The sequence below is a fragment of the Hyperolius riggenbachi genome, chromosome 1 (genome assembly GCF_040937935.1).
Source record: "Hyperolius riggenbachi isolate aHypRig1 chromosome 1, aHypRig1.pri, whole genome shotgun sequence".
In the NCBI taxonomy this organism is placed as follows: domain Eukaryota; kingdom Metazoa; phylum Chordata; class Amphibia; order Anura; family Hyperoliidae; genus Hyperolius; species Hyperolius riggenbachi.
In genome coordinates this window covers 349,979,183-350,003,390 of record NC_090646.1, presented here as the reverse complement: position 1 = coordinate 350,003,390, position 24,208 = coordinate 349,979,183, and the positions used below count along the sequence as shown (strand labels likewise).

General features: G+C 42.1%; 1 protein-coding gene across 1 annotated transcript in view; it reads right to left on the bottom strand.

Annotated features, from left to right (window-relative positions):
- Positions 1 to 816: 816 nt before the first annotated feature.
- The window catches only part of MAP1S (microtubule associated protein 1S), a 69,015-nt gene continuing 45,623 nt past the window's right edge, over positions 817 to 24,208 (bottom strand). The window contains exons 3-7 of the mRNA XM_068234093.1: positions 22,978 to 23,060; positions 21,515 to 21,658; positions 18,308 to 21,401; positions 13,548 to 13,789; positions 817 to 6,017 (exon numbers count right to left, since the gene is read on the bottom strand). Of these exons, the coding sequence (XP_068090194.1) occupies positions 5,862 to 6,017; positions 13,548 to 13,789; positions 18,308 to 21,401; positions 21,515 to 21,658; positions 22,978 to 23,060 (3,719 nt within the window). The 3' untranslated portion in view covers positions 817 to 5,861. The remainder of the gene's footprint in view (positions 6,018 to 13,547; positions 13,790 to 18,307; positions 21,402 to 21,514; positions 21,659 to 22,977; positions 23,061 to 24,208) is intronic.

The window sequence follows — 24,208 nt, the reverse complement described above, 5'->3', positions numbered from 1 at the left end:
ACCAGACAGGGAAACAAAAAAAGAAAACAAAAAAAACCACCAATCACAGTAATTTGTTTATATCATATTTTAATTTGCTCAGCTAATGAAAAGCAGTGTGAAGTCACAATACAAATCCCATCAAACGTTGTGGGCAATGTGGTCTACAATCCAAACAATCCACTGTTCCCCATCAAAGCTTAAAATGTATCTCAGTCATTTACAACAGAAAACAAAATCGTACATGGGTTTAAAGCCCCTTTTACTCTTTCTAGAGGCTGACTGGCACGTTTACAGTAACTTCACCTTTCTAGAACATCTGAGGCAGTAAAGTATAGCAGTAAGAGACTTTGTAAATGCTTATTACAGAATTGTTTATGTTAAAGAGAACCCGAGGTGTGTTTAAAGAATGTTATCTGCATACAGAGGCTGGATCTGCCTATACAGCCCAGCCTCTGTTGCTATCCCAAACCCCACTAAGGTCCCCCTGCACTCTGCAATCCCTCATAAATCACAGCCATGCTGCGAGGCTGTGTTTACATCTGTAGTGTCAGTCTCAGCTGCTCCCCGCCTCCTGCAGAGCTCCGGTCCCTGCCCCCGTCCCTTCCCTCCAATCAGCAGGGAGGGAAGGGATGCAGGCGGGGACTGGAGTTCTGCAGGAGGCGGGGAGAGCAGCAGACTGACACTATAGAGATAAACACAGCCAGCTCTGACAAGCTGTTTGTCAGCAGCGTGGCTGTGATTTATGAGGGATTGCAGAGTGCAGGGGGACCTTAGGGGGGTTTGGGATAGCAACAGAGGCTGGGCTGTATAGGCAGATCCAGCCTCTGTATTGCGATAATATTCTTCAAACCCACCTCGGGTTCTCTTTAAGTCTGTACAGCATAGCTTCCTGCTCAAAAATGTCTATACGTTGCATGTTCTAGTTGAACAGCAATCTAAGGTAATATTCACACTTACATTTTCTCAGAGTGAGCTAGCCTCAGAAAGCTGGATGGAAAGGTTTAGGGAAAAACCTCCACACCAACATGCAGAAAGGAGTGACCAAGAATAACAGTCTCATTTGGGCCAAGTAAAGGATGAATACTATGTGATGTAATCAGTGGGGGAAAATAGAATATATGCACAGAGCAACCAAAACCAAATAATTTTTTCCATTCAATAAAATGACATCTAAATTAGCTACTCTGGGCAACTGCTGCAAAAACAAACCCGATTTCAAAGTTTTTTTTTTTATAGCAAGGAAAAGAAAAAAAAGAAAAAAAAAAAATCAACGAAGCAAGTATATAAAAAGGTAGTGTAGTGTAGTGTTACCCTTCAGCATGGATTAGGCAGCTCTACAAAACTGTTTTTCCATTCTGTACATAGACATCTGCATGTGAGATGCAAAAATCCTTCATTTAACATTAAACTTTATCATAATAATTTAAAAACGGAATCTAGTAGCTTAGATCACAAGAGAACATTGATTAGTGTTAACTCTGACTTTACAAAAAATACAGATGAGAATGTAAATCACAAACCACAGTATGTTGTAGCAAAGGTTGTTATATGGCCTACTAAGTGCAAGAACAGTTTAAAAGCTGTCCATAAAACAGTTGTATATGTTAATACCCCTTTACAGGAGATTTCACTAAACAAAGTGGATTATTGTACCCCGACTCAAGTGTCAATTACTTTTATCAGCATAATTAGAACAATTAACATCCAAGACTAAAAACATTACAAAATATTCCTTCGAGAATACAGTGGCTAAACGCTACTTAAACTTTGGGGGCATCTTGTAACAGGAAAGCATGACCAAAATGAAATTGCTGGTGGAATTTCTATTTACTAAAATACTAGTACACAAAGTTGCTGGGGATTAGCACTTTCCATAGCCAACCTGACATTTCCCACTAAAGAATTTGCAGAATAATGTCTGAAATGGCAACTCTGTCATCCCTACTCTAGTTTGTGCTGTGTGCGCCCCATTACACACATGCAGTAAAAGTATCACATATGTGCTTTACTCACCAAGTCAATGATACAGCTTTGATCATCCAGATGAATTCAATCAAAGATCATATTTTCCTGTATTCAATTATGGCTTAACCACGGTTCTGTTCATTTTTAATATATTTGTAAAATGCATAAAACACACAATATACAGTATATATTGTTACTAGGGGGTCATGCCTGCAGCAAGAATCTCAGTTGGATCAACCCCGTAATGTGGACAGTGGCAATTAAGCAAGGTTCACACTGCCATGGAGGTGTGGGAGTGTAAGACAGCATGGGGAGGTCAGCAGTGAGAAGTTGGTTACAACGGTCTGTAAATGCATTACCTAGGTAGATCATGAGCATGGAAGGATTTTGAAGAAAAAAGTTTATGCATTTACTAATAAATGAATGAAAAAATGAACTAGAGCTAAACTCTGACAGGTGCTCCATGTTTCAAGTACTGTGAGAGTATGTGTGCTTTATTCAGACAGACAACTTGGCAGTTTTAGCTCTGCCATTTTGATGACATGCCCTCTTAGCAGCTGTTTGCTTTATTCAGGGGTAATCCAAGTCAGTGGTGAGGTTCTAAATTTTAGTTGTCACCCACGCAGCACAGGCTGTAAAACTGCTGTGTCACTGAAGGTGTCCCTTAAGGTTACAATTTTTACTGAACAATCATTTTATCAGATTATTACGTTTGTATTAGATGAAGACAATCTGGTAGAATAAATCAATCCTAAACGATCAATTTTTTTTTTATCCGCATGGTGGATTTATCCATACATACGATCATAATTTGTTCTAGTATCAGAAAAGGGTTAGGCTGGATGCGTTGCATAATGCATGCGTTATAATAAGCGTGAACTGCAATGGAGATTAGACATAGATGTTAATTCAGAGTCTGCATGCAGCAAGTTAGGCCTCTTTTCCACAGACTGTCGATAGGCAGTGAAATGCCTCTCAAACGCTCACAACTGCTCACTACTGCCTGGTAACTGCTTGCTGAGCACACAGCTCAACAGTCCGTGAAAAGAAGCCCCAGGGTACGTTTCCACTTGTGCGGCGCGATTTGCTCGCGGAAAACGCGTCAACGAATCCGCATACAGTTGCGGATTCGTTGACGTTTTCATGCGATTTTCACGCGGAATCGTTCGCGATTTTAATGCTTGCCGGCATTGACATGGGTTTTTTAACGAAATCGTGCGCGGAAACTCCGGGAAAACCGCAAGACTCAAGTGCTTGCGGTTTTCCTATTTAGTTACATGACCGGCGATTCGCGTGCGGTGTGCGAATTCTGACAGCTCTGCTGTGCAGATTTTTTCTGCAGAGCGAGCCGCACAGAATTCCTGACAAGTGGAAGCGCCATCCACTAGTATTGTTTGAGCGAATCTGCATGCAGGAAACGCATGCATATTTGCTCTAGTGGAAACGAGCCCTTAGAGTAAGGCAATCAGTTACAGAGTAGAACTGTGATCAGGCCCATAGGATTGTATGGGCAGTGAGCTAACATGCAGAATTATTCCGCAATGCAACTGATGCACTGAAATAGCCCTTAGAATTCTTTAATGCTGTGGATCGATTAAATATAATCTTGATCAGATCTTTGAAACATCTTATTGAAAATATGATTTCTAAAAAATTGCACCGTTAATGGGTACCTGTAGGAGTGGAGTCACAACAAAGCATAGCATCTCTGTTAATTCTCCATAAACATGGTGACTTGCACATCTACCAGTGCAACTTTAACCACAGTACTGCCAACACACTAACCAATGAAATGGCTGCCAAATACATTGCAGTTATGTAGACGATAACATTGAGACCTCAGTTCTTTAATAAGTTCCAAGTTTAGCTCGGCTTTATATCAGAACTAAACTCCAATACAGAAAGCAGCACCAGAAAGGACAACTGTAAGGAGAAGGATATGGTGGCAGCCATATTTATTTCCTTTTAAGAAATACCAGTTGCATGGCTATGCTGCTGATCAGCTGCCTCCAATACTTTTAGCCATAGACCCTGAACAAGCATGCAGCAGATCTGGTGTTTCTTACAGTTGTCAGATCTGACAAGATTAGCTGCATGCGTGTTACTGGTGTGATCCAGTCACTTCTGCAGCCAAATAGATCAGCATGGCTACCAGGTAACTGGTATGGTTTAAAAGGAAATAAATAAGGCAGACTTCATAGTCTTCTCACTTCAGTTGTCCTTTAAAGGACACCGGTAATGAGAGGGATATAGAGGCCTCCATAATTACATCCTTTTAAACATTACCAGTTACCTGGTAGTCCTGCTATCTTGTGTCTGAATCACACACCTGAAACAACGCAACGCACCTTTCAATCCAGATATATCATAGCCTACCCAAAAATCACACTTGATTAACATAGGATCGGTTTGCATTAGTTGGGATTAGTTCAGCAAAACGTCATTTTTTTTATGCTACTGTGAACCGGCCATTAGAGAGAGGATCAGCAGGACAGTCTGGCAATTTCGATGGTTTAAAAGTAAATAAATGTCAGCCTCCTCTCTCTCACTTTAGGTGTACTTTAACCCATTTCAATGCAACAGTGTAAAGATACTCATAGAATGCAGAGAAGCAGTGGGCTACAGAACAAGGACTTCATTTACAGGCCAACATACCAGCACAAAAGTTCCTCAGCACTGCACTTCCAATACCATTCCTTTATAATACATAGGGAATGGGTCCTTTTAAAAAGGTGAGATTTTAGAAATGTATTGGACCGACTTCACTACGGGTTTCATTTTGATTGTACTTCTACTTTGAGCCAACTAGTAAACATCGGTTTATACTGAAGTCATGGTCCAAAAGATTGATATTTCTGAACAGACAGCAACACTCTGAATTATGGCTGGGAGCTTCAAGTAAACTAGTGAGCAACCAATTCATGTAGATGGCAAGCTAGCAGCTATAACAATAAAGATTTAAAGTGTGCTTTCCTATTCTCAGTGCTAGTTTATTGGCAAAATTGATGGCAAATATAAAGTAAGCTTTATAATGAAATTGGGGGGGGGGGCGACTGCATTTACTCCAGATATCTAAACTGTACTAATGTAGTGTCAAAGAAAATAATTGAACTGCATTGGAGCTGAAAACCTCATGGTAACATGAGTTAGACACTAGTACCCTGCTTAACCATTTCAAGCGGCTAAATAGTAGCTTTCCTGATGTCTTATGAAGCACTGCATAAGATGATGACCAAAAAGCTACAGGCTCACTACTGATAAACTATGTGCAGGAAAAATCCCTACACCAGGTGAATCAGGATGTAGAAGGTTTAAACACAATTTTATAGTCTACATCCTTCACATTTAGAGGGAGTACAGATTTTACCAAGGTCGAAGATTAAACAAAAAAAAAATTATTCCACATCTTCAGCATAAGCGATCCCAATAGTGTACTGAAAGGGGGGAAGGGGTTAAGAACAGCTACACAGACAACAGGCAGAGGTGATTAATGTTACTGTGGGTACTAAATGTACCTAAGGTATCAGTTAACGCTCTTCATGATCTTTCACATAATAGACAACTGTAAACATATGAAAGTGAAGTAGAGTATGGTCTTCTGGTTAGACGGAAGAGGTAAAAAACAGTCAACTGAAGAATTTCATGCTAAAAAGGTAACGTGTGCCGGAGTGAATATGCCAATAACAAAAAGGTCCTCTTCAAATCGTGCACAGGATCCCCGTCCCACATAAGATAGATGTGCAATAAATCAAGGAATGTCCTGTCTTGTTCCAACTGTTTGGTTGGAATGTGCATGGAGCCAATATCTGCCAACACCAGATCCAAAGGAGAACAGGAACTGGCCTCAGATTCCCAGAAAGCTTGCTCAGCATCAAACTGTTCCAAAGACATGGCATGTGCATAACTGAGAACCATTAAAACTCCACTTTACAGGCAGGGAACGTTTCATCCTGCATTGACACGCTGCTGGTGCTTCCCAACACTACTACATTTAGTGAATGCTGAAGAGCATGCGTTTCTTCATACCACGCACGGACTGCCGCTGACTCAAACGTTGGAATCACAGTTACCTGTACACAGAAAAATAAAAACAGTCACGGTTAATGGGTTTGTGGAATGAGGAAAAAAAACTGTCAAACTGTAGATAAGACTAAATAATGTCAACATAATTTTCATGTAAAACATAAAAATGAAATTTGTAAAAAGGGTAGGTGGGTTAATCACGGTTGTGGGACTAGCATAGGCCTTTATTCACTTTTACCAAGAATTCATTTTAGTAGGCATAAGGCCCGGATCACATTAGCTTTTTTTGTGGAACGTAACCAGAACGTATACTGTACAAACGGAACGGATCCAATGTTAACCACTTGAGGACCAGTCTTTTCGCCCCTTAAGGATCAGAGCCTTTTTCTCCATTCAGACCACTGCAGCTTTCACGGTTTATTGGTCGGTCATACACCCTACCACCTAAATGAATTTTACCTCCTTTTCTTGTCACTAATACAGCTTTCTTTTGGTGCTATTTGATTGCTGCTGCGAGTTTTAGTTTTTATTATATTCATCAAAAAATACATGAATTTTGTAAAAAAAAAAAAAGTTGTTTTTTTTTACTTTCTGTGCTGACATTTTTCAAATAAAGTAAAATTTCTGAATACATTTTTGTGCTACATGTCTTTGATAAAAAAAAATCCATTCAGTGTATATTTATTGGTTTGGGTAAAAGTTATAGCGTTTACAATCTATGGTGCCAAATGTGAATTTTCCCATTTTGAAGCATCTCTGACTTTTCTGACCACCTGTCATGTTTCATGAGGTGCTAAAATTCCAGGATAGTATAAATACCCTCCCAAATGACCCCATTTTGGAAAGAAGACATCCCAAAGTATTCACTGAGAGGCATGGCGAGTTCATAGAAGATTTTATTTTGTCACAAGTTAGCAGAAAATGACACTGAGGGAAGAAAAAAAAAAAAAAAAAAAAAAAAAAAAAAAAAGTTTCCATTTCTTCTAACTTGCGACAAAAAAAAAAAAAAATTAAATCTGCCACGGACTCACTATGCTCCTCTCTGAATACCTTGAAGTGTCTACTTTCCAAAACGGGGGTCATTTATGGGGTGCATTTACTGTCCTGGCATTTTGGGGGGTGCCTAATTGTAAGCACCCCTGCAAAGCCTAAAGGTGCTCATTGAACTTTGGGCCCCTTAGCGCAGTTAGGCTGCAAAAAAGTGCCCCACATGTGGTATTGCTGTACTCAGGAGAAGTAGTATAATGTGTTTTGGGGTGTATTTTTACACATACCCGTGCTGGGTGGGAGAAATCTCTGTAAATGACAATTTTTTTTTTATTTATTTATTTATTTTTACACACACACACACACACACACACACACACACACACACACACACACACACACACACACACACACACACCTATCTCCCACTCAGCATGGGTATGTGTAAAAATACACCCCAAAACACATTACACTACTTCTCCTGGGTACGGCAATACCACTTTTTTGCACCCTAACTGCGCTAAGGGGCCCAAAGTCCAATGAGTACCTTTAGGATTTCACAGGTCATTTTGCGACATTTGGTTTCAAGACTACTCCTCACGGTTTAGGGCCCCTAAAATGCCAGGGCAGTATAGGAACCCCACAAATGACCCCATTTTAGAAAGAAGACACCCCAAGGTATTCCGTTAGAAGTACGGTGAGTTCATAGAAGATTTTATTTTTTGTCAGAAGTTAGCGGAAAATGACACTTTGTGAAAAAGAAAATACAAATCAATTTCCACTAACTTTTGACAAAAAATAAAATCTATGAACTAGTCATGCACCTAACAGAATACCTTGGGGTGTCTTTTCTAAAATGGGGTCACTTGTGGGGTTCCTATACTGCCCTGGCATTTTTACGGGCCCAAAACCGTGAGTAGTCTGGAAACCAAATGTCTCAAAATGACTGTTCAGGGGCATAAGCATCTGCAAATTTTGATGACAGGTGGTCTGAGGGGGCGAATGTTGTGGAACCGGTCATAAGCAGGGTGGCCTCTTAGATGACAGGTTGTATTGGGTCTGATCTGAAGGATAGGAGTGCTAGGGGGGGGGGGGTTGCAGGAGGTGATTGATGGGTGTCTCAGGGGGTGGTTAGAGGGGAAAATAGATGCAATCAATGCACTGGGGAGGTTGACGGAAGGGGGTCTGAGGGGGATCAGGGGCTCACACGGGGCAAATTAGGGCCTGATATGATGGGTAGGTGTGCTAGGGGGTGACAGGAGGTGATTGATGGGTGTCTCAAGGTGAGATTAGAGGGGGGAATAGATGCAAGCAATGCACTGGCGAGGTGATCAGGGCTGGGGTCTGAGGGCGTTCTGAGGGTGTGTGCGGGTGATTGGGTGCCCTAGGGGCAGATAGGGTGTCTAATCTGATGGGTAGCAGTGACAGGTGGTGATTGATGGGTGATCAGTGGGTGATTAGATGGCAGAACAGATGTAAACAATGCACTTTGGAGGTAATCTGAGGGTAGGTCTGGGGCAATCTGATGGTGTAGGAGGGTGATCAGATGCCCGTAAGAGGCAGGTTAGATTCTGATCTGATAAGTGGCAGTGACAGGTAGTGATTGATGGGTGAATGATGGGTGATAGACAGGTGATTACAGGTTAGAATAGATGTATACAGTACACGGGGGGGGGGGGGGGGGGGTCTGAGGTTGTTCTGAGGGTGTGGGCGGGTGATTGGGTGCCCTAGGGGCAGATAGGTGTCTGATCTGATGGGTAGCAGTGACAGGTGGTGACAGGGGGTGATTGATGGGTAATTAGTGGGTGTTTAGAGCAGAGAACAGATGTAAACAATGCACTTGGGAGGTGATCTGACGTCGGATCTGCGGGCGATCTGATGGTGTGGGTGGGTGATCAGATTGCCCGCAAGGGGCAGGTTAGGGGCTGATTGATGGGTGGCAGTGACAGGGGGTGATTGACAGGTGAGCAGTGGGTTATTACAGGGGGGATAGAGGCATACAGTACATGTGGGGTCTGGGGAGAATCTGAGGGGTGGGGGGTGATCAGGAAGGAGCAGGGGGCAGTTTAGGGTATTAAAATAAAAAAAATAGCGTTGACAGTGACAGGGAGTGATTGCACCCAAACAACCCCCTAATCACCCATCAAACAATGGTCTGGGGGGTGGGCAGGGGGGGGGGTCTGAGGGGTGCTGTGGGCGATCAGGGGGCAGGGGGGGAGGAGATCAGTGTGCTTGGGTGCAGACTAGGGTGGCTGCAGCCTGCCCTGGTGGTCCCTCGGACAACCAGGGCAGGAGGCAGCCTGTATAATAGGCTTTGTATACATTACAAAGCCTATTATACACTTTGTCAGCTGTGATCGGGCAGCTAGTAACCCGACGGCGCTTCCGAACGGCCGGCGGGTTACAGCACGAGGGGGAGGAGCCTGTCGCCGGCGGCTGATCGCGTCACGAATGATGCGATCACCGCATAACCACGCTGCCGATGGGCGTATTGCGGTCATTTAGGCCCAGTCCTTGCCGCCGCCCATCGACTATGGATCCATTCACATGCGTCCGTTGGTACGGATAAGTTCCGGTCCCCGGATCTAAAAAAAAAAAAAAAAAAAAAAAAAAAAAAAAAAAAAAAAAAAAAAAAAAAAAATGCAGCAGGCCCGAATTTTCTGGACCGTTCTGCCCAGCGGAACGAAACCAGACCAAATAATGCTGCAGCATTGGGGCAATAAAAAAACGGAACGTTTTACACTAGTGAATAAACGGACCGTTCCACGGGGGATGTGGGGACGCAAACCTGAGCTGCAGGAGAGTGAGGGAGGTTGTAGCAGGCAGGTGGGTGGGTGAGGGAGGGTAAAATACATACCGAAATGCTCTTTTGAAGCCGGCGGTAGAGGATTCTGTCTTCTTCCGCGTCATGTGACTACATGACGAGTCGTGTGAGTAGTTACATGACGCGCTGTGTAGTCACAGCGGAAGAAGAGGAAGCCTCTACCGCCAGCTTCAAAAGAGCATTAGGTATGTATTTAACGGCAAACAGAGAAAACTGATCCGATCGATCGTTGATCAGATCCGTTTTCACTTTCCATTTGGCAGTGTGCAGAGACATCCGGATCTAGTGAAGCGGACACCGGATCCGCTCACCGGATCAGTTTGGCTCAAAATGCTAATGTGAACCGGGCATTAATTTAAAGAATACCAGTTGCTGGTCAGTCCTGCTGATCTCTTTGGCTGCAGTCATGGCTGAATTACACACCTGAAACAAGCATGCAGCTAATCCAGTCTGACTTCAGTCAGAGCACCTGATCTGCATGCTTGTTAAAGAGAACCAGAGAGGATTAAAACAAGCTTTTATACTTACATGGGGCTTCCTCCAGCCCCATACGCACGGATTGCTCCCACGCCGCCGTCCTCCGCTGCCTGGATCCGCCGGTACCGGGTCCCGTCATTACCGCCAGTCGGCCGGCGGACGCGGCCAATTCTCCGCATCACAGGGGCTCCCCTCCATACACTTACGCTTGCGGCTGCCTACTGCGCAGCCGCATGCGTAAGGGTATGGAGGGAGCCCCTGTGATGCGGACAATTGGCCGCGTCCGCCGGAAGTGACGGGACTCGGTAGCGGCGATAGAGGAAGGATGGCGGCGTGGGAGCAATCCAGGCTCAGCAGGAGAGTCAGGCAACTCATTTTATAAGAAAAAAAATATCCTCAATATCCTTTAAAGGGCAAGTAAAGTCAGAGGTAAATGGAGGCTGTCATATTTATTTCCTTTCAAACACTTGGCAGTGCTGCTGGTCTATTTTGCTGTAGTAGTGACTGAATCACACCTGAAACAAGCATGCAGATAATCTTGTCAGATCTGACAGTCAGAAACAGCTGATCTGCTGCATGCTTGTTCAGGGTTTATGGCTAAAACGTATTAAAGGCAGAGGATCAGCAAGGCAGCCAGGCAACTGGTATTGCTTAAAAAGAAAAATATGGCAGCCTTCATATCCCTCTCACTTCAGTTGCCCTTTAAACTGAAACATTGCATTTCAGCAGTTCAAGGTGCATTTAGCTTACAGAGACAACAAAGGGAAGATCTGCATATTCAGCAATGAAGCACTGTGGGCGACCTATGCTCACTCCAACCTGAATACTTGCAAATACCTTGTTTTAAGAAGTTTTTTTAGTCCCTTAGGGCTCGTTCACACTAGAGGCGCCTTTTCATTTTTTAATTTTTTTCAAGCGCTGGAGATTTTTCAATATTGCATACACCATGCTTTCCTATGCGCTAGTTCAGAATTGGGTGTTCCTTTCGCTGTCCAATCAGAAAAGCGATGCATGGACCATTTTTAGGGCTATTTTGCTATAATGGGAGGTATAGGAAAAGCGAGAAAAAAAATAAAATAAAAAAATCGCTTTGTGTAGCGATTGCATTTGCTTTTTTAAGAATACATACATTGTATTCATTATTTTACCGGGTCAAAGAGTTCACTTCCTGACTTGTGTCAGGGAGTGAATTAAAACACCGCTCTGGAAAACAGCTTAGAAAAGCGCTTTTAACAAAAACAACCCTTCAAAAAAAAAAAAAAAAACCCAAAAAAACCCACACTCAACGTAAACGCTAACGCGATCAGAACACAATGTGAACAAGGCCTTACACACCGCTGGGAGTTCTGGTTCACCATGAGCTTGCTGGGCAATCTAACGCTGGTCACTTTAGCAAGAGCGGTTTCTGTGGAGTGATTAGAGCAAAAACCAGGCCGGAAAGGATAACGCAGGGAGATAGCAGATATGGCTTAGTTCAGCATGTATATGGCATTCAAATGGAAGAAGTGACACAGTAGGGTAGTTGATGATTTGTTGATTAGTTGGTGGGATTTGGAGTTAGTAGTATCACAACAGCCTTTTTCAATGAGGTTAGAAAGTGGCCGGTGGAGAGGGAGTAGCAAAGTACGTACAGGCATGAAGGATGAGGCTAGCTGTGGAATGAGATGGGAAGGAATAGGATCCAAAGAATGGTGGCAAGATAGTAGTGGATTTTGCAGGGGAGAGGGAGGGGATTTAGATAGTTTACAGCGTCGGGAATGCGGCGGTTTAGTTAGGGCTATTATGTTAAACACTTATTAAATAAAAAAAAAATAAAAAAAAAAAAAAACCATGCTTTTTTGACACTTCAGTGTCTCTTTAATTCCCCAATAACGTTATCACTACTTTTCAAAGTAAATTATCATTACCTTGTTTTTTCCATCACCAATTAGGCTTTCTTTGGGTGGTACATTATGTTAAGAATTATTTTATACTAAATGCATTTTAATTGGAAGAAGAAAAAAAATTATAAAAAAATTCACAGTTTTCAGCCATTATAGTTTTAAAATACCACATGCTATCGTAATTAAAATCCATACATTTGCCCATTTGTTCTGGTTATTGTAACGTTAAAAAACTATATCCCTAGTATAATGTATGGTGACAATATTTTATTTGGAAATTGAAAAAAATGTACCTTTTTTTTTTTTTTTTTTTTTTTTTGTTTCCCATCCATCGCTAATTTTTAGCCCATAAATTTACAATATGCCTTCTTGACATATATCTTCATTTTTTTTTTAATCCCTGAAGTCAGTAGGTGTAATTTTACTATTTGGCCACAAGATGTCTCCGCTGAGCAAATCCTATGTAGAGTACAAGTACGCTACATAGGAAACAATGTGTTGCTACATTGTAACTAGACAAAAACACAATGCAAGAATATTGCATTATTGATCAGCGCCCAATTTTTTTTTTTTGATGTTTGCACATATCGGTATGCCAACATTTTAAACCTGCAGCACTGAGATAAAACGCTTGTCCAAGCTTCACGTTCCCCTTTGATGCAGAAAAGACAACTCTTAAGGTACCCCATACACTGGGTCAAACTCCCACCGATATACAGCAGATTCGATCACTGATTGAATCTGCTGTGAAATAGATAACGCAAACGCTGACCGATCAACCCGATTGCCATCCGGCATTGGTTGATTCAGTCGATCGGTCCAGACGGATAATTTTGCTCGATCGCCAGCAGGTCAGGAACTAGTGGCATTCGATTCGCCGATGGCCAATGTCCTGTCCCCGGAATACGTGCAGTCTCCCTTCTTCTCGTTGCATCCTGTGACAAGCTGAAGTTCAGAGAGCAGAGCGCCCTCTACTGTTTGAATTTCCACTAGTCACAGAACAAGACAGGAAGAGAAGAGGGGAAGAAGTGAGACAGCACGGCTCCCGGGGACTCATGCCGGCCAGACAGGTGATGTATTGCTGCTGGCTGGGGGAGCCCTAATGGGGGGAGGCCAGGGCAAACGGCAGCTTTACAGGTTTTGAATAGATTTCATGCAGAAATAGATTCAAACCTGTGTGCAGTGTATGGGCAAAAATTAGATCCCTCTTTAACCAGATTAGATCAGAGAGGGATCTGTCGGTCAATCTGATGGCAGCTGTATTGGTGTATGACCACCTATACAGATACAAGAAAATCAAAAGGATACAGAAGTTTGAGCCACGCATTGGTCACCCATCATTGGGCATATTCAGTTCTCTCCCTCTCAAAAAATAAAAAAAAAGTTTAAAAATATGCGGCTGATACCTGCAGCTCTTGTGTCCACTGGCCTTTTCCGGCAAGGAGAGAATCCAGAATCTTGCGAGTATATTTTTCTTTAATAGGATCATCTCCACTAATAACATAACAAGAAGAGCGCACCAATTTGAAAAACTCTTCCTCCACAGTCTGTGCAGCAGGTCCACCAGGAAGGTAAGCCAGGTCCACATATACAGGAAAAGCAGGGGGAGAGGGGGAAGCCGATTGTAGGTGTCTGCTCTGACCAGAAGCTAAGATGTTGAATAAATAAAAATTAATGTTATTAGACAATATTCAGCTAATTATACAAACATTTTAGCTCAATAGGAAAATAATTCATCACCAATAGGCTTTCTAGAACGGAGAGAGAGGAAAAAAAAAAAAAAAAACCAAAAAAAAAAAAAAAAGGGGTGGGGGGGGGGGGGGGCGGGGGGGATTATCTACAACCATCTAACCGTATACAGAGGATTGTTTTGGGGGCCAATCGGGTACCCTTAGTCAAGGCTAGGACAGAAACATACGCACCTTGACAAAGGGGACCCGATTGGCCCCGAAACGATCGTTGGTATATAGTCAGATGATTGTACGTGTGTCACGGACCAATAAAGGTTTACGCTGTTCCTGCATAGGCACAAGCACCCAGTGGGCAAAGGTGTGCGGTCGTTTTCCTTTACACTTCCTGCTTGGCTGGCTGCCAGATGCGGATTACCGCGTACTAACGCGGAAATTCCGGAAGGCTGTTTTTGGTGGTGCGCCCCCTGGTGCGGCCTGTGAAACCAGCCTGAGTAAAATGCTTCCTGCATCCCTTTAGGTGAGCATGCATGCCACCAGAGGGCCCTCTTCTGTATCAGTATAGAGATCTGCATGGGATACATGAGACATTTTGAGGGCTGAAACCCACTAGAGCGATTTTCTGAGCATTTAGGGAGCGATTCAAACCGCTAGCGATTTCCCTAAACACTCAGCTAATGTTAATGGATGGGCCAAATTCCACTGGAGCGATTGTGATTACCAAATCGCAAAATTCAGGACATGCAGCATTGAGTGTTAGCATTTCTGCAATGTAAAGTATATAAACTCTGGCATAATCGCTCGTCAAAACCTACACAGAGATTTTGCAAGCGTTTTTACATTACTGCATACTGCAACAAAATGAAAATTGAAAGGACCAATCAGAATTAAAAACGCTAGTCGCTAAATAACCGCTGGCAAATTACACTTTTTAAAATCACTTCCGAAAACTCTCATGAAATAACTTACAAACCGCTCATACAAAACGCTAGCGATTGCGTTTTGTAATGGGATCCAGGCCTGAAGGTCTTTTTCCTGCTGGTTTTATTTATTTTTTTTCTACCCACTTTGTGATGTCCCGGCTGGCAATGCATCTGATCAAATGGGGCGAGTAGCAGGACCAGGTGACTTTTCGTATTGGTAGTCTCCTTTAGCAACCTGCATTTGATAAACTGGACAGACTATTTACCTGTAGGTCCAGGCTGGTCTTAAACGTAACACTTTTAGCATACTCTAATTTTTGTGAATTGACATTTATGAGCTATTTACCGCATAAGCAGGTAAGTTACCTCACTAGCCAGTAGTTTTACTTTTTAGTGCACTTAAACACTTAGTGAATGGGCATTTGGCAGGATGTTTGGTAAAAATCATCTGTCTAGTGCATTACTGAATAGGGCATTGGTGAGTGTACTGAAGCCAATATCTAATTTCAGCTAGACATCCTCCTAATATAGTCCTGAAACTCAGATGCAATGCACTGGAGTAAAGAGTCTAGCTTCTCTTGGTGAAATTTTGGTATACAGGCAATTCCCTGTTCAGTGACACTTGTCATCAGTAACAACCCATTTGACCAATATCCCTTCACCCAAGATGTATTGAAACCCACCAACACACATTCAAAAGAAACTTATAAAACAAGTTTGTTTGCTAACCACAATTTAAACGAGAACTTTAAAAAGGAGATTTAAAAAAAAAAAATGACTCAAGTTATTAGAGAAACTAATTATACTTGACCTACAGCATCTAATCCAAACCCTGATTCTACTTCCTTGCTACCAAGTCTGCTAAATGAAATTCCACTAACTTAGTTGAAGAATGGATCAGAGGAAGAATATCACCTAGGCAGCAATAGAAGTCTTTGAGGTATAATCTGGACATTAGAAATCAAACAAGGGGACAGGGAGTCCGGATAGTGTAGTATGTACGAAAAGCAAGTGTTGAGTCAAAATGAAAGTTACTCACAAAATTAAGTTGCTGGGTGGGCAACCAACCAATAAGGCTTGTGGCGAAAACCCTGTCTGAGTGTATTAGACTCTAAAGTTATGCTTGCTCTATTGTGCGAAAAAAGGTGTCACCAATTCTATTCCATAGAGATGGGTAGACAATGCACAGGGTGAGGAGCGGATATAATAATAATAATAATAATAATAATAATAATAATCTTCTTAGAGCAAGTAACAGCCTTCACTTTCTGCTAACTGACCTTTAGGCAGAGTTGAAGTTTAAATTTGCTGAAAAGCATTCTTTCAGCCAATAACATGAAAGCTCCTAAAATGGAAAGGATGTGTGCTGATGGAGTATAGTCAAGGGGAATAAACTCTTGGCACCATTTGACAAAGGGGGTCTTGTCTTTTGCTTGGTCTGCTGGCTGTGATCCTGGAGGGGTAAAACGGTATGGGTCTCTGTAATATGGTATGTAAATTCAAAGGACTTGGTAAGCTGCACTAAAGGTGGCCATACATTTATAGATTTGCAGAAGATTCAACCATCAGATAGATTTGTCAGATGCCTGTAAAGCCTAATCTGACAGGAATCTATCTGATGTGTGCCACACAGTAGGAACAGATTTCAGAATGAAATCTATTGGAAAAATCGATCTAAATGCATTATTAGACCATTAGATCCAATGCAACTCTATGGGCTGTCGATCTGCTGCCAGCAGCAGATCGATCTAGATTTTCCATCCTGTCAGATCAAATCGATCGAAATCGGCCACAAATCGATTGAATGGGGAATTGGATAGCATAGATTTCTGATCGATTCTATAGAATCGATCGATTGATGGCTGAAATCGACCAGTGTATGGGCCCCTTAATGCTAGGTATTAATGCATTTATTGTGAGAACTGTTTTTTGATGGTTTATGCTTTACAGTTTGATTTTTTTGTGAAATGTTGCTATCTGCAGTTTATCGATGTCTGTACATTGCAAATCTCACATACAATATGAAGTTTATTTATACAGTTGATGTACACTTCTGCTAAACAACCACCTAGAACTTGCAAGAAATTGATACGGTTGCATTTATCAATATCCCATTGTTGATACAATATTTGCAACAATATCAAATTTCTTTAAAAGTGAACCTAAACTGAGAAGGATATGGATTTTTCCTTTTAATCTAATACTATTCTCCTGCTGATCCTGTGTCTCTAATACTTGTAGTCACCATCCCTGAACAGGCATGCAGTGAAGTCAGACTGTATTAGCTGCATGCTTGTTTCAGGTGTGTGATTCAGCCACAGATCAGCAGGATTGCCAGGCAACTGGTATAATTTAAAAGTAAATATCCATATCCCTCTCAGTTTAGGTTCCCTTTAATTCTGTGACAAATGAAATTGCAAAAAAAAAAAAAAAAAAAAAGTTTGCTACCAAAACACCTTTGATGAATTTTGCCTCAACAGAACTTTCTAGTTGAGAATCAGCTACAATCATTTATACTGAAGGTCTAACTAGCGAGGCTGCTAGCGATGAGAGAATGTGGAGTATGTAGGTGTAACATGAGGACTGCAGCATCACTGATCAGATGAGAAGGTGGGTGCTTGCATGTGTTGTAGTATTCAGGGGGAGGGGAAGGTCTTTTCCTGTGTCCAATAAACTTATCTTAAAGGGACACTTAAGTCAAACTAAAAAAATGAGTTTTACTCACCTAGGGCTTCCAATAGCCCCCTGCAGCTGTCCGGTACCCCCGCCGTCTCCCTCCGATCCTCCTGGCCCTGCCGGCAGCCACTTCCTGTTTCGGTGACAGGAGCTGACAGGCTGGGGACGCGAGTGATTCTTCGCGTTCCCAGACACATTAGCACCCTCTATGCTGCTATATGGTATATGATATATGCTATAGCAGCATAGATGGCGCTATTGTGGCCAGGAACGCGAAGAATCACTCGCGTCCCCAGCCTGTCAGCTCCTGTCACCGAAACAGGAAGTGGCTGCCGGTGGGGCCAGGAGGATCGGAGGGAGACGGCGAGGGCACCGGACAGCTGCAGGGGGCTATTGGAAGCCCCAGGTGAGTAAAACTCATTTTTTTTTTGTTTGACTTAAGTGTCCCTTTAAATTGCCACAACTGGACTTCCTCAAGTTGTGGCCAGTCTGCGCAAGAGGAAGTGCGCCCTCCACATATCTCTCCAACGGCCGATGGAGAGATACATAGAAAGCACACTTCCTCTTGCGCAGATTGGCCGTGACTGGAGGAGGAAGTAATGGGACCAGATACCGAGATGCAGGCAGCGGAGGGCGGCGGCATGGGAGCAGTACGTGTGGATGGGGCTGGAGGAAGCCCACGGTATGTATAAATCTTTTATTAATTTTTATCTCTGGCTTCCTTTAAGTCAGTAGTAAAGTATTGTACCATGTTAGCCATTAGTAAAAGCAAGAAGTTTTGAGTCAGGATATTTATCATCTGGACTCAAAAAGTTCTTGGTTTAAGTCAATCAAATAACCACATTTATAAAAAAAACTGAGATTTATCTAATTACTCACCTGATGAATAAAGGCGACTTGTTGCAGGAGTGGCTTTTGCCACATTTCCTATACTACGTCTGCCAACTGATGGTTTAGCATCTACTCCAGAACGTGACATCTCAGCTTTGCCTGTGGGAGTCTTGCCCATTTTATCTACAACATTTTTAGGCTTGACAGTTTTCTTGCTTGGATCACTTCGAACCGTGGAAGGAGATGAAATGTTTTGCATTTTTTTGTCTCCCTGACTAGTAGGCATGGCCTCAGGGTCAACCATGCAAGTACCTGGTTGAGGAGGCAAGGGAGGAGGGTCTTTTAGAGTTTGAGGCATAGGATCCAAGAGTCTTGCAGTGTTGTCACCTTCTGAGTCGGAGGCACCATCAGCAGCTATAGAGGGGCATTCTTCTGGTCCAGAGTCAGATATTGTAGGCAACGATTCACTTACTGATGTAGGTGGGGTCTCTGGACCATTTGCAATTTTTTCTTCTGCATGAGAGGGCTTGGGCAACTCCTGAGAGGGATCACTGTCACTATCATGTGGGCTCATAATGGCATCAGATTTATGATGCTCAAATTCACATGGGGATACTAAACAAAGGTCCACATCATGCGGAGATGCTGACCTTTCAGATGGTCCTTCAGGCTCACAGGAGTGTGGTAACCGAACAGGCAGACTCAGACCAACTCTATTTGGAGTATGGATGTCTGGTGAAATGTCTCTAGGAGATTCACTAACAGGAGGAAGTGTCTGCTCAAAGGAAGATATGGAGAGAGATTCATCTACTTCTGTGGAATGCGGTGAACCTACTTCAGCAGGCAATGAGGGAGTAGTGATTGTTGGGGACACATCAGGTAGATCTTCTCGGAATGGACTCAAAGAGAGACAGCTAGTCTGCCTTCCCTGTGAAGAGTTAGAATTTTCTTGAGAAGATCTAGGAGGTGCCCTCCAGGAGGAAGAGTTTTGGTTTCTTCCATCTACTGATGGCTGTGACTGACCACAATTATGTTGGGATAATGCTGGTGAATTATGCTCTGAACTGACAGGAGATGCCATTTCCAAAGTCCTTTCCTCAGAACTTCCATAGGGGTCATCCAGCCAGTCTTGGCCATGGCGCCCAGCTTTGCCCCTTTCATGAATCTCCAGATTTGGAGGAGTTAATTCAAAATTCACACTAATGTCACTTACTGGCGTTTTACATAATGGAGACACAGGAGCAAGACCCTTGGAAATACTGGTCTCCAAATATCGGAACCCATTTGGGCTCTCTGGCTCAGTTGTACACAGTCCATTTTCTGCATGAGCATCATGAACACTGAAAGGTCTACCTTTGCCTACTGAAGCACATGAAGCAGCTTTCAGACAGTCGGTCTCCGGATTTGCTACAGAGTCACCAGTAACTTGTTTGCCGCTGCCATTGACAGCATCCTTTGCTGATTGGCTAGAAGGGTCTTTACCTGGCTCCTTCTTTGAAGGCTTACGGATGACGGTTCGGGCACCTGCTACCATATCCTTCTTTACACTTCCCAAATCTTTTTTTAACGAGCCTACTTTGGAAACTGGTCTCCTGGAGTCAACAGGGGTAGCGCTTGCTTTTCTCATATCTTTCATTTTTGTGCCTTTACCGTCATTTTTTACATCTTTAATATCCCTCCGTGGTGTTTCAGTTCTTGCATCAAGTCGTAACTCTTTTTTGCCTTCTGGTTTCATTTCTCTCCTCTTATCTACCTGTATATCATCCTTTTTGACAGGAGGCCTCTTTTCATCTTTTAGCTGCTCCCGCTTCATAATCAGTTTTTCTTTTGTGGTCTTTGGTCTTGAATCAGGTCTCAGTTTTTCAGATACATTTTCAATTTTAGCCTTTATATTTATTTTTTCTCCTTCTGCTCCAGCTTCCATGGTAGCCTCTGTCACAGTTTTACTTTTTTCCTTCCCATCTTGCCTTAGATCAGTTTTGGAGGTTTTTAAAGGTTTGTCCTTTACTAACCTTGATTTAGGTTCAGCACTAAGTCTTCCTGATCCAGATCCTAGACTTTCTTTACTCTCCGTACGACTAGGTGCAAGCCCAATTCTGCTAGTAAAACTGTTTCCCTTAACCTCCAAGTCCTTACGTGTTATGATAGGATCCTTCAACAAATCTAAATGTTTTAGTTTCTCCAACCCTTCAAGAATTTTGCTTTGAGGAGTGTAGCCAGGAAACAACACTCTAACAATTCTCTCAGAGGGTGCTGCTGGATGCCACACAAGCAAAGCACAGACAGAAGTTACAGAAGCAAGGGGTATATCTGAACCCTTTTGTTTCAAGGTTCCAGGCCAATGTCTTGTGAAAGCTTCCAGGTCTTTACTTCCCTTAACAGGGTTCAAAACATACATCTCTAGTCTACCAACTCCCATTTTTTGGAAGAGAATTGTGGGTTCAATAGCAGTACCACTATTTCTGTACAAAGGTTCAGGCTGAATACCCAGTTTCTCCAAAGATCGCAGAGTGAGCATGGCTTCTTCTTTAATTCTTACAGTACTCTGTTCTTCGTCACAAAGTAGCATTTCAGGAGAATTCAGGAAAACCACTCCCAGCTCTGGAGAGATTAGATTTCTTAACCATTCATCATTAGACTGTGTTCCCCGAGAGACATCTTCTTCCATTTCTGCAATCTTTCTTTGCAGTAAACTGTTGATACCTGGCAGACTGTCAATGCCCATATGGGTGATCAGAATGGAGTCTACTCTATCCAAGTGTCGTATTAATTTCCAAAATGGAGACCGAATGTCAGAGCCACCATTTACTAGCATGTTAAATCCACTGACAGCAAAGAAGGCAGAGTCTCCCCTACCTCCAGGAAACACATAGCAGCATGGTTTGAATAACTTCAGAAAGCCCACATTTGTTGGAGATTCCAGCAATTCAAAAGGGGAAGCAGGCTCGAGGGATTCAGAGATGTACTCTGCTAGTTCTTGTAGACCTTCAGTTTCTGGAAAGGACTTGTCCTTATTAAACCTTAATTCAATAAAATCTTGCAGACTACATTTATCTAACTGTGACAAGTCCCAACTCTCAGGACAAGAAACAGTCAAGCTGACATGAGCCGTTGGGTCAGATGAGCTCAGAGTCTCTCCAATCTACAGGGAAGAAAAGGGGAAAAAAAAAAAAAAAAAAAAAACACAAAAAGTTTAAAATCATAAAGACAGTGCGTTGCAAAAAAAAAAAAAAAAAAAAGTTACACAGAACTTACCTCTTTGTCTGTAAAAATATGAATAAAATCTTCAATAGAGAAAGATCCTCCACCCTGCAGAAGCATTTCACTTGTGCCTTCAAGAAATGGTCCAGTGAATATCAAGAGCTTGTGTTGGGAGGAATGACATATCAATTTCCGAATCTGCAATGGTGTAAAAAAAAAAAAATAAAAAAAAAAATATAAAATATAATCATAAATATAATAAATATTTTAACCACTTCCCAACTGAGGGGTTTTACCCCCTGAGCACCAGAGCAATTTTCACCTTTCAGCGCTCCTTCCATTCATTCATCTATAACTTTATCATTACTTATCACAATGGAATGAACTATATCTTGTTTTTTTCACCACCAATTAGGCTTTCTTTAGGTGGGACATTATGCCAAGAATTATTTTATTCTAAATGTGTTTTAATGGGAAAACAGGAAAAAAAATGTGGGAAAATGTTTTATTATTTTTCAGTTTTCGGACTTTATAGTTTTTAAATAATGCATGCTACTGTAATTAAAACCCATGAATTGTCCCGGTTATAAAACCGTTTAAATTATGTCCCTATCACAATGTTTGGCGCCAATATTTTAATTGGAAATAAAGGTGCATTTTTTTTCAGTTTTGCGTCCATCCCTAATTACAAGCCCATAGTTTATAAAGTAACAGTGTTATACCCTCTTGACAAATATTTTAAAAGTTCAGTCCCTAAGGTAACTATTTATGTATTTTTTTTAATTGTAATTTTTTTTTTTTTAATTACAAAAAAAAAATATTGGGGAGTGTGGGAGGTAAGGAGTTAATTTTTTGTGTAAAACTAATTTATTTGTTTGTGAAAAATGCTTTAGGGTGTAGTTTTACTATTTGGCCACAAGATAGCAACAGTAACTTTTTGTTTAATGCGACCTTCCGGACGCTTGCAGGAAGTACTAGGAGGCTGGGAAAACTTTTTCCCCACACAATGATCGCACTGCTTATCGGAGAAGCAGCGGATCATTGCGGGGCTTAGATCAACGAACGGGAATGGATTTTCCCATTCCATTGATCTCCGGGCGAGCGGCCGGCGGCGTGTTTACGAGCGGGAGTGCGGAAAGTACGGATTTCTCCGTCCCTGGTGGTGAAAGGATGGAAAAAGGGACGGAGAAACCTGTACGCGTGGGGGTAAAGTGAAAATATATCTATCAATCTATCTCAATCACAATATCTTGCATAGGTAATAAATTAGGTTTCTAACTGTGTGGACTCTGTATAAAAGTATTCCTATGAATCAAAAGCCCAAGTGTTCACCCAGTGATAAGTTTGTGGACATGTATGTGTGTTTGGCTGGACATAAGACCCCAGGCTGCTATACAGCAATATAACCCCATTCTCTTTAAAACCACAGGTACAACATGCAGGACAGATTAAACAGGGAATCAATATGCATTTAATCAAATATCACCCATATACAGTTCCCAAAAGCTACAACATACCTCATCACATACTGAAGACTTAGATGGGTTGATCAAAACTAAGGTCTCTAAGGTATCCCCTACATGGTGGAGACTTTTTTGGCCTACAGGAAATAGAAAAAAAACCCAGTTAGGATTGTTAGATTAAAAGATTGGTGATAATGGCTGTAGCGCTTATAATTATGTTAATTAGGTTTGGCAGCAATAAGTTACTATAGAGTCCGTCACTATATACCAAAAAACATAGAAGATAAAACTCATGCGCCTATGCATAAAAATATTGCACTATTTATTAAATCACAATGGAGATTAATAATCTGCATATACAGTGTAAACCGCAAACTTAGTTTCCCAGGCTCAAACCCAGACGTAATAAAATCTCAGGAGTGGTACCTAGACTAATCTGCCGGCTATTACCCCATACATGCATGTATCATAAAAAATATAGATAAAAATGCAATTAAAAGCGAATAGCTGTTTTAAAAAAGGTAGCGTCATTCATCTATTCATAGAGGCTCCACACCACATTTAGGAGTTGGTCATAGATTTGGTCATAGATTTCCAAGGTCCTGATCCAGTGTATGTACATACAAACAAGCTGGTATATGCTCTTCCGCTAATCCAATAATAAACTCACGGTTCTTGGTTAGTTCTGCGCTGATAGTTTTTGTCAGTCTCTTTCAGCGGGAGGAGAGGCAAAGAAAGTCCACAATCCTTCAGAAAATAACGGAGTTGCTTGAGTCCCGGCCGGCGACTCACTGCAAACTTCCCGTGTTACAGGCTTCTCACGGACTTCCGGGTGAAAGAGTTGTTACAGCACACGGAGTCCGGGGGTGACGTCACCACACTCTTAGCCAATAGCCGACGCGTTTCGGTAGGGTCCGCCTACCTTCTTCAGGGCGTACTCCTGTTGGTTGTGTCTTCTCTTTATACTGTGTGACTCCGCCCTCCTCTCTCAGCAATGTATCAGCGCAGTTTCTACTAGGCAGAGTTGATTAAAATGCATAGATCTCAATGTCAGAATTTAGTCCCAGTGGAATTCCACTATTCATAGTGTATATCCACTCCGTTTCTTTACGTGACATCTTGTCTATATAGTTTCCACCCCTCCAATCTTTATCCACCTGCTGTATAGCATAAAATCTGAAAGTTTCAAGATTTTTCCCATGTGTTTCTTTGAAATGTTTACTCAAAGGTTGTTTCATATTTCCACTTTTGATGTTGTTTATATGTTCTCCTATCCTGGAGAGGA